The 11,893-nt window shown below is 45.0% G+C and overlaps 1 protein-coding gene across 1 annotated transcript in view; it reads right to left on the bottom strand.

Moving 5' to 3' along the window:
* pou6f2 (POU class 6 homeobox 2) overlaps positions 1-591 on the bottom strand; it is a gene marked incomplete at its 3' end in the record, with an annotated part of 87,531 nt that extends 86,940 nt beyond the window's left edge. The window contains exon 1 of the mRNA XM_080854906.1: positions 423-591. Coding sequence (XP_080711032.1) covers positions 423-585 — 163 coding nt within the window. The 5' untranslated portion in view covers positions 586-591. The remainder of the gene's footprint in view (positions 1-422) is intronic.
* Between the last annotated feature and the right edge of the window lie 11,302 nt (positions 592-11,893).

Raw genomic sequence — 11,893 nt, 5'->3', positions numbered from 1 at the left:
CACTTCAGGTCATAACAGCAACTCACCAGGCACTCACTCTCTCTCACACACACACACACACACACACAGCACCCACACACACTCACAGATAAATGTGTATACACCCCTTATGAAACAACTGGAACACATACCCAAATGCAAATACACATACAAATGCTTTGAGAGAAATACAGACAACACACACTCAGTCATGGATAAATGTATACACATGCTAAACACAGTATGCAGCTACACACACCACCACACACTACCTATACCTCTTTCACCCACACACATTCACACACACACACACACACACAGCCTGATGAAATATCCCTCTCATGCTGGTGAAGTGCTTCATGGGATGCTAAGAGAGGGGGGTGTGTGTGCACCCATGCGGTCTCCCAGCAGCGGGAAGAGGAGTTTAAAAAAACAAAACTCACCGTAGAGCTTCTCGTCGGCGTCGTTGTCGGCGGACAGGAGCAGGGGCTCGTCGGTCAGGTCGCTGTCGGGGCTGCCCGGCCGCTTGTCGTCCGCGTGGAGCTCGGAGGCGTCCATGTCGCCGCGCAGGGAGAGCAGCGGCTTGCTCAACTGCCCAGTAATCATTGGCTCCTGGAGGGGGGAGACGCGGGGTGGGGGTGGAAGAGCAGCAGGAGAAGGAGCCCAGGTGAAGACCGCGACGAAAAAAGAGGAGAATTTTTTTTAAAGAAGAGGGGGGGGGGGGGACAAGAAGGAAGGAGAGGAGGTTAGCTTTGGCTTATGCTGATAAGGTCTCTATTCCAACTCTGTCTGATTCCTGAACACACACTCTCACTCTCTCCTATGCATGTGCGTACTGGTGCTGAGTCTCTCTATCTCTCCATCTCCCTCAGCCGCCCCCCCTCTCTCTCCCTCTCTCTCTCTCTCGCTTGCTCTCTGTGCCTTCCCACCTCTTGCTCTCCCCTATCGTTCACAGTCATTCACCCTCCCTCTCTTCCTCCTCCTCCTCCTCTTCTCTCTCTCACTCCCTCTCCCCCTCCCACATATTGGGTGCTTCTTCTGCTGCTGGTGCCGGCAACAATCTGGCAAGAGACAGTTATGGATTGTAGGCTTCTCTGCCTTGTCTTCTGCCATTAAAGATGCACTGAGGCTGTCAAAGGCCTCTTTAACTCACACACACACACACACACACACACTCACACACACTCAACTGTTCTTTAATAGTGGATATTTACAAGCACACTTTGTGGCCAAGACCTAATTAAGTTAACAGAACGGATGCTCTTTTCTTAAGTGGTGTTCAAATGCTATGCAGTTAATTTATCCAGGCTGGTAATTTCTTGAAGGAGCATGAGTTATGCCAATACATTTCAAATTTCATAAATTTCAAATCTACTGTGGTAAGCAAACTCATTTATTTAACTTTGTCTTTCCACAGTTAAAAAGCAGCCCTTCGCAGGGATTTAAAAATAAAGTGTACGAAATGTTCTTAATTGCTCTTTAAAATGTCATTATATATTAGGCTATTTCACGATTAGTAGCATGCTAAAAACTTTAGAAAACTGCACTAAATATATTCACACACATAAGCAAAACTGTCATTTTTAAATCAAAGATAAATGAAACTGTCTTACCAGAGGGGTGCTCCAATATAGGGAAGAAAACTACAGAAGTATGTTCCAAAGATGAGGTGGGATAAAAACACTTTCTCCGTATGTCCACGAACCAGATGAAGCAGTTAATTCATGCCAGCCACTGATCTCAAGCCAGTTAGTGCATGCTCATCACAACGCCCCTGAGCCAGACTCCACGATGGTGAGGCATCGACAAAGCTACTGCAGGTTCAAGCCTGAGGTTGCCTCTGGAGACTCTCACAGGAGATGTCACCTCCACTCTCCCCCTCTTTCGCTCTCCCTCTCTCTCTCCCTCTCCCTCTCTCTCTCTCTCTCTCTCTCGCTCCAAGCACACACACACACACACACACACAGACAGAGCTCACCCCTCCCTCCTGCTGCGATGCACACACAAACAATAGCAGAAGCGTGGGGAGGGCAAAACTCCCCATCCCCCGTCTCCCCCCGCCACTGTGCAGAGAAGTTTCTGCCCAAATGGGTTTCAAAAGAGGACAGGTGATCAGTTTGTGTGCAATCAGAACCAAGTAAAAAGCCAATGTGTATGTATATGTGTGTGTGTGTGTGTGTGCATGTCTGGAGGGGGGGGGGGGGGGGGGGACTTTGCTACTTATGCCCTCCACTGCCACTACCACGACACCCCTGCCCTACCCTTTGGGTGGTCAATGCAGGGGCAAAGAGTACACCCCTCCCCTAAACTAATGCGCCCGTCAGCACAGCTGGAGAGAGTTTGATATGACACATTATAATCTATGAAAATGTTGATCAATAGAAATAGTTTAAGCTGTCATTGGAAAAGCACGGCGGGCTGGTCAATACTCATATCCCCGGCAACAATGTCGCTTGTCATCAGGGTCCTCTCTTTCTCTCCGCCCAAGCACTTAAGTACAGGCAACTCTGCACATCAATGCACCGCTGTCTGCTCCACAGGGTAAACACATGGGGTAAACACCCCTAGACACAGGCACACACTCACACACACACACACACACACACACACACACACACAGACCTATCCACACTCTTCCACTCTGCATGTGTTTATGCCATAACCTGCACCCCTCCTCCCCTCCCTCGCTCCCTCTCCCACTCCCTCGCCTCATCCTCTCCACTCATCCACTCTCCCCTCTGAGTTGCCTGATAGGTCCACTGGAGGGCAAAATTAATACCTAATTGAATCGTGCAGTCATCAAAATAATCAATACTTTTTTATTATTTATTCTTTACAGTCTGTTGACTGGTTGAAAGCTCAACGGGGCCTGAGGCTACCCCCCCCCCCCCCCCCCTCCCCACACCACCACATCCAACCTACCAACGCCCCTGCATAAAGGAAAGATAGAAAATATCTTCCCATTTCACTGTGTCATTTTCATATAATCCCATTTTGCACTCGTGCACAATATAATCAAGGAAATTAATACACAGAGAAGATAGAGAGGAGAAGAAAGGAAGACAGACAGAGAGAGAGAGAGAGAGAGGAAGAGAGCGCTCCAAATGTTTCTCTTTGAATCTTTCTCTCATTCACTGCCCCCTCCATTGTTCTTTTTGATCTGTTTTTACGGTGAGGTTTCAACATGTGAGGTGCATGGCAGCTCTCTCTCACATGTGTCGACCGCTAGGTAGCGGATGGCTAATCTTTTCGCCTGTGGTCCTTGGAGAGGAGCAACAGTGTTTCGCTCTCTCCCCTCTTTTTCTTTTTCTCTCTCACTTTCTGTCTCGGTCCTCTTGCCACTTCTAACATAGTTAAATACGTCAATGAAAAAGGGCACATTTTCTGATGCCAAAGTGGGTGAGTGAGTGAGGGAGTAAGTGTGTGTGTGTGTGTGTGTGTGTGTATGTGTGTCTGTGAAAGAGAGAGAGAGAGAGAGAGAGAGAGAGAGAGAGAGAGAGAGAGAGAAGGGGAGGGGGGAATGGGATTGCCTTACTCCCTTCGGCCACAGATGAGAAAGAACAGGGAAAAGCACTCGACTGCTGACCCCCCCCACTCCCCCCTCACTCGCCCGTACTCCTGCTCCCACCCCCTGCCGACGGGTAGCTGTGACCCCTCTGCGCCCACTCATCAGATATCCATGCTAATTGCTAATGGCCTTAGCTGTGGGGGTTTAGCCGTCCCTCGGGGGCAGCGAGGGGGTCTCTTGTCCTGGATGTAGCATGTCTGCTGGCTCCTCACCCTCTTCCTGTCTGGTCAGTGCAGTTATCTGTGCTGTTTTTTATTTCCCTTTCATCCCTTTAGCTCTGCATCTGTTTTATGTCTCCGTGTATACACACTTTGTATCTGCCACAAACACAGCCTCAAAAGACAGGTGTAGCTGTATTAACTTTAGCTTCATAAAGAATACAGAGTTAATACAATTAACAAATTACATGATGTGAAAACTGTTATTAATTATTATTGTTATTATTATTGTTGTTGTTATAATTATAGGATTTGAAGAGTGATGTGATACATATAAATTATTACATTACATTATGACAAAATAAAATATTTATAACATTTGTAATTTATTATATGTAATAATTATTGATGTGTCATAAACAACTAAGTCTTTCTCATTCAACATTCCTTGGTAAGAAATGTTATATGCATGAATTAGTACTTCCCAAAAAAGTATGTTGTACAAAAGTACACAATTAAGTACTTTACTTGAATTTTATCTGATTTTTTATGGATTTGTAAAGCTTTTAAATTCTCCATCATCATTCCATAGAATATTCTATCATTGTCTTCTCACAGGGAGCACTTAACCTGCTCATGGAGGGCACTAAACAACTAAGTAATAACATCCACCGCAGAATTCAAGTCTTTAAATAAACACATTACTCTCACTGTGTGTGGTCATTTGGTGTGGATAGCGGTCCCCACATGGCAGCCGATCCTACAGGAAGGGGGGGGGGGGGGTGGGGGGGAGTGTGACAGAGGAGATGGGGGTATGGGGAAGGCCGGGAGGAGTGGGGGGGTGGGGGGGAGTGTGACAGAGGAGATGGGGGTATGGGGAAGGCCGGGAGGAGTGGGGGGGCTCAGGGAGGTGTCAGTGTGAGCGGCAGACAGGTACAGGTCATCACAGGGGAGCAGCACACTGGGCAGACTGTTATCGGGACCCCCGATAGTCCGCGGCACAATGCAGTCTGGGAAAAGCACTTATTCTGAGACCTCACTCAGTGTACATGTGATACAGTAATGCCTTCAGGTGGCTTCATTTGTTCCATTACAAACACATCAAAATGAGTTGTTTTTGTAATTATCATCATAATCATGAGTTATTGTGTCAGTTGTAGAGGTAGTGATAGTAGCCTTTACAACAATAGTGCTTTTGCTGCTAATGTTTACATTAATTTAATTTAGATCTGATCACAACTGATATAGCGAAAATAGCGATTATTTTGATGGTCATTCTACGAAATCCTAATCCTATCTTTTCCTAGATTCCCAGTGAATAATATATAAGGTGTGGCAACCGCACAGCAGCCATGTCCAATAGTGTGTGCTGTCTGTGCACTGAACTGCAGGAGACTTTCTTATGAATGGGTCTGAGGGCTGACTGCAGTGTGCTGTAGAAACCCAGACTACCCAGAACGGCTGCACTCTCACCCCGCTACAGGAGAATCAACCATGCAGCTCCCCTAGAGAGACAGATACAAACCGCTCTTCCCAGGCTACCAAAATATGTATATATTTTTAAATAAAATGCTATGAATTTCTTCAATGAAGTTAATATGGTTTAAAATACCAAAACAATATATGTGCATCCACGTCAAACATAATTTGGGGTTCTGATAAAACCTCGAATGCTGGTTAAGGTTGTTTTATTTTAGTTATACATTTTTTTTTTCCAGATATTTCCACGGCATCTGAGGAATTCAGACAACGTCTTGTTTTATTTCTTTGTCAAAAATGGGACCAATACAAATCATAAGTTCAATTATAACAACTGTTTCCCTCAGACACCCTAAAAAGCCATGCCCAGGCGAACTCCACCACAGGAGATCAGTGGACATTAAAAGAAATGTGTTATTGCCCCTTGACTACAAAATCTGTGTCTTGAAGAGGAAAGAAAAAACCCTTTGAAGCTTGAGACTATAAGACCCAGCAAGACCACCTCAGATAAATATAAAAAAGCCATTGATTGCTCAGAGGAGTGTTTTGGGATTTTTTTGTCCATCGATCCCTAGACTGACCTTCTGGAGCATCAAAGCTTTCGGTGAGCTAATCTGGTCCCCTGTATTAAGGCTACAGCAAAACGATATAAAGGACGAGATGGAGGGAGTAAGATGGAATGAGCGAGACAGAGGGAGAGAAAGAGAGTGAAATAGAGAGAGAAAGAGAGAGCGAGAAAGAGAGAGCGATAGGGGAAAGATTGTCAGTGAGGGGTGAGCGAGAATGAGAGATTATCTGACATGGGGTGGGGATGGCACTTACAGTGTATCGAAAAAGAAATCTGGAGAGGGGGAGACATGGAGAGATGGAGTGAAAAACAGAAAGAAATAGAGAGGCAGGGGAGTGGAGACAAAGAGGTGAAAGACAGCAAAGACACACAAAAATGTTTCTGCACGTGTAGGAATGAAGGGCGCTGGGAAGAAGAAAGAGGAGAGGACTCTGGACACTTCCTCCTCCCTGGACCGTGTGCTGGACGTGCGTCAGTACGGAGCGCTGCCTTGTGATTGGCTCTGGGGTGAGACAAGTCTGGCTGGCTTGTCTGCCATCTGACACTGACAAATAGTTTTTAATACCGGCGCCCCAGCCTGAGCCTGAGCCTGCGCCCGCGCTGCATGGCAGGTGTCAGACAACACTCGGACACTTCTGTATTATTGATTAGTGACACGGCAAACACTCGGGCACTTGACTTGTTCAGGGGGGAAAGAAGCGAGCACATCCACAGCTGGGCCTTATTTAAAAAGACATGGAAGCCAATCCATAATGCATAGATTACATGTTCTTAAATCAGGAAGGTCGGCTTTCTCACAATCCTGAGGGTCCTGGAGGTTCTGTGCGAATCTGAATCTGAACGGCCTCTAGGTTTCTCCGACCAGGCTGTCAGAAACTGGAACCGATGCAGGTCCAGTGGAAGAGTTTACATGCAAACACATTTGGTTCATAAATCACTATACTATGTCATTTCCTGTCTGGAGGAATGATGCATGGTGTGGAGCCTGGCTGGCCACGCTGAGGTAGACTAGAGGCAGCTGCATGGCCGTATTAACTCCGCTGCCCAGTATAATTGATCAAATCAGGGCGAGGGACCTTAATATTGCCTCTGAAGTAATCCAGTTGCCAAGTCTGACAGGACTCAGGATTTTTCCACAAGCCTTTTTTTGTAATGGGAATCCATTATTCTTAGTAGTTTCAAAGTGTGAGAATAAAAAAAAAAGGAAAGCCACAGCCGCATTCTTTATGTTGAAACAAAAAAACTAAAATGTTTTGCTGTGTTTCGGCTGTAGAACAACGGTAGAAAATGGTGGTTATACATCTGCTGTGACTGGTGGAGGTAGAGAGGCTGATGGTGGTGAGAAACAGGTTAGGGGTGCCTGACATAGAGGCTTGTGCCGGAAAAACGATCACAGTCAAAAACTGTCAATGACTCAAAAATGTGTTCTGTAGGGCAGTATGGACAAAATATTGTACTCATGGGAAAAATCTGTTTTTTGTTCAGTCTTGTACTCTCCAGAATGTCTGAATGATTGATGATGAACAAGTGTACAACAGTGGGACACAAACGTCCACAGATACGTACATGGTGCCAATGGAATTTCGGCGTGTGAGAGTTTCAAGATTTTAGTTTTGCATTCATATACTGTGACATGCAACATGCAATATTTTTTATTTAACTTTCACATCAACACATTATGTTGTGTCAGTTTTATTAGATGGGCAAAGTTGACCACGGTGGTTTCTAAATGATAATCTAAATTGCACCGAAAAGAGCTGTCACACACCTAGCTTTCTTAGTCCCAGAATTCTAATTCTGACAGTGACAGTATGGATATAACTCTGTTCAGAAATCAATACCGCAGTCCATAAAAGAGGCCTGATGTTCAAATAAGACAACCTATTGTAAAATGAACTCGGTAGGAGTTACAGAAGAGGAGAAATAGAGAGGTGAGAAGAAAGCAGCAAAATGTAGGAACCATATTTTCTCAGCTGAGTGTAAATCATTTGGGGGCCCTTTAACAAAGAGTGTTTTTTTCCCCATTACACTCAGTCCCCCTTAGCTGCCTCAAGGGACCTCACAGGGTAAGTATATGCACATACACACACACACATACACACACACAAACACACACACACACACACACACACACACACACACACACACACACACACACACACACACACACACACACACACACACACACACACACACACACACACACACACACACACACACACACACACACACACACACAGACCATACTACCACTGAGGGTGTGAAAATCTGATTTCCCAAAAAGGTTCAGTAATTCTCCACAAAGGGAGAGACCCGATCGATAAATCATTGCTAAATAGATTGTAAAGAAAAAAATTATATCCCGAGCCTGGTGACGATGCATTAGGGAATCTCCAAAAGATGGAGGGAGAAGGAGTGAGAGAGAAAATGAGAAGGAGAGAGAGAGGGAGAGAGGTAGGGCTCAATTACTGGAATCGAGTGGACCATCATCCCTTTAGCACCCACTTTGACTAAGGCCACATTACGGACAGCAGCAGAGAGGTCTGCTATAAACACCACAGCGCCCGTGGGGGTGAGGGGGAGCAGGGGGATGACTGTCAACGTCCCTCCTCATCACGGACACAGCCTGGGCCCGATGTGACACGAAGGGCCCTCTAGATCACAACAGGAGAGAGAGACACACACACACACACAGACACAGAAAGAGGGAGAGGAGAAAGACAGAGAGGGAGAGAGAGAGACCCAATAGAATCTTGGTATTATTATACTAAAACTGATTGGACACCAAATTGAAGAGTCACTTCCGAAGCCCTGGAGGGGGGTGGGGTGGGGTGGGGTGGGGGGGGGTAGGGTATAATGATTTGGCTTTTAATTGTATGACATATCCTAACAGCGCTTTGACATATCCATCCTAATTTGCCTGTCCTGGCATATTTCACAGCAAGCCACTGAATGATTGGGACTTCTTTAAACTAACCACTTCATTGGGTTTTACAAGCCGTGGTCATTATGTGTGTAATATATACTAATTGCCACAGCGGGCTATGGGCCAGTGCCTCTGGTTGGCCGTGGGGGTGGTGGTGGTGGTGGTGATGGCGATAGTGAGGGGTCCTAATTACAGGGGAGGTATGGCAGGAAAAATAAGACACTGTCCCCCCTACTGTTCAAGGGCAATTAATTGTGTTATCAGGCTAACGCTGCATGGAAATGTAATCAATAATAAAAATATGTTTTTCTTTCATCATCCAAACAAATTACATTCCCTTAGATACATCTGTTTAAACAAGCTTTCTGTGTGATTTATGATTTGCTTAATGAGCACAAAATTGAATTGAACACAGAGAGCATATCATTAGCTGAGACCAAAGCTCCAAGCCACAGCCAATGTGCGGTTTGATGTAATGTGTTGCAGAGAAAAAACACTTGTTTTCTTCCAGGCAGACCATTGTCACACGTGAACGCCTTCATAGAACTGCTAGAGATATTAATGATGACCTTAGAAATAACAATTGAATAGAACTGAATGCTAACAAACTGAAATGTATTTTTTTAACAGTATAATGAACTTCCTGTGAATCTTAATATTATTGAGTCAGTGTCAGATATAACGGTCGGTCCTCATAAGCTGTAAGTGAACTCTTCAAAGTCCCTCACATGCATGGATACAAAAGGAGTCTGGATGTCTTGGACATAAAATTGTCTGTTTGTTATTGATAAATCAACCCCAAAATGATAAGCTAATGTTAAATATATACTCCCTCAGATGAAGAGGGAGAGGGGTTAGCTTTAAAAAAAAAGAATGGCAAAGCCTTGCATCAAATGTGCAGCGGGAGACGGCTGTCACAGCCGGCAGTGCTTTGACAAGCATACCTGCGGACGCCTGCGGATCCCAGCCCTCTCTGCCATTCCCGACACATCGGCATGGAGTATCGACCTCCCTGGAATTGTTCGGATCCGAGGTAAATGTGTTGATTGTTTCGCAGCAGGCCTTGCTTCTACCTGCACTGTGGGGAGAAGGCAAGTGATGAGAGGGTCACAAGGGGCCATCGACCCCCTCCCATTCAGAAAAAAAAACATCACTCCACGCGCCCCCTACCTGAGCTGGGACAGGGCTGCAAGGAAACATCGATCTGGGGAACGGGTGCTGGGAGCTGGGGCTGGGGGAGTTGGGAGCTGGCAGCAGGCAAGCTGAGGCCCAGTGTAGGACATGAGGGAATTCGCCGGGGAACTCTCTCTCTCTCTCTCTCTCTCTTCCTCTCTCACTCTCTCTCTTTCTCTCTCTTTCTCTCTCTCTCTCTCTCTCTTCCTCTCTCTCTCTCTCTCTCTCTCTCTCTCTCTCTCTCTCTCACCCTGGATCAGAGTGGACACCACACAGGGGTTGTTCGGTAGAGAACGCCAGAGTCACACCCCAGGCGGTGAGGTGAGCCAGCGGTGAGATGGTCTCCACAGACTCACAGGGGACATATCTGGACCTTATGATTGCCTTACAGATGGCAGGGGTCAGATCAGCTGGGGGATAAGATGTTCTTTTTACACTGCTGCATATAATATATCAATATATATTATCGTATAATATGTCAAGCAATTAGACATAAAATATCTTTGTTTCGTATGTATGAATGGTAATGTTACCACAAAAAAATAAACCACAGCAAGCATAACATTTTTAAAAACTAAGACGAACACAACATTTTCTGAAGGGAACAATACTTCAGAAATACAAAAACAGAACAAAAACAAAAGAAAAAAGCAGAGAGGGAGACATCCTAATCCCTATACTGCTGACATATTAATAAATCATAGACTGATGCGATGCGCGAACTGAGAGTGACAAAAGCTGGCTTTCGGCAAGCAGGAGAGAGGGGCCGCGGGGGGCTGCGGCAGGAAGATGGAGGTGTGTGTCAGCTGCCGCATCACAACAACATCCGCCACCGCACGCTTCGTAAAGGTCACTTCCTAAAGAGGACAACTCTACAGTCCTCTCTCCCGCGCTGTGGCGCCAGGGCCGGGTCTCCTGAGAGATGACAGCAGACAAACAGGACGTGACGGACTAGAGGGCATGCATATGTACATATGGAGCACAGTCGTGGCATAGGCAACATAATAGATAATGCAGTGGCATAAGCACACTTAAATATAGAGGACAAGGTCAAGATTTGATATCAGAGTGCGGATGCTGACTGTGAATGTCAAGGCCTAAAAGAGGAATAGTTCTACTAATTCAAAGATTAACCAGTAGATGCACTCAACATAACCAGACACCAAATAATAACTCATAATAATAAACAAAAAGATTGATTTGGAATTATTTGGTAGATCGGTTCCCTGGAAGAGGTCAATGCACCCTCTGTTTCTAATACGACTGACACTGTGAACAAATGCTAGAATACTAGCAAATTCGACATAGTTTTCAAACTGATTTTTGTTTTCAAACATTGCAAGTAAAACCTTCTAAAATACAAGGTCATATTCCTTATTCGTTGTTTTTCTTTTACAACCCTGTATTTCTGGGGCCAAAAATGGTTACCATTACCATGGGACACCTTAGATGTTAAGATGGTGTTTTGAAATGAAACGGACAGGACATTAACCCTCAATAATTCACCAACTGCCTCCAGGCATATTGATGGTAGCCAATGAGGCGATAAGCAGTGAAATACCATGGCGTTCCTCATCAATTATTAGATAGTTATCCTTAGTGAATGGATGCAAGAGTAGTCAGTCTACCACCTGGGGGCTTTTCAACTATTTAAAGGGTACTTAGTGAAAATGCTATGCACATACAGTACTACACATACCTTAAGCCATTACACATTTATGAGACGTACAGATAATGTTATATATACCATATCATTTCTGGCAGCTGCTTTTTGTAGAGTATGAAATGCATCACTGGTTGCAGAGGTTCAGTCACAACAAGCTTGATGACTGATTAAGTAATGAATATTCACTCCTGACAAAAAGTCTGGACATTAATATAGTTAAAGTGATAGGTGTATCTACAGCTGTGCATGCAAAGTATAGTCTGCATTTAAAGCTTCACTCACAATAAAAAAAAAATGCATTTTCTCCAAATATTTTGCATTTAGGTCACACTGTTTCAGACTTCCAGTGACGACAAAGATAATTTCAAAACACTGT

Source organism: Sprattus sprattus (assembly GCF_963457725.1).
Source record: "Sprattus sprattus genome assembly, chromosome: 17".
NCBI classification, from domain to species: domain Eukaryota; kingdom Metazoa; phylum Chordata; class Actinopteri; order Clupeiformes; family Clupeidae; genus Sprattus; species Sprattus sprattus.
The sequence above is the reverse complement of the archived record's forward strand: the minus strand, read 5'-3'. Positions and strand labels throughout refer to the sequence as shown.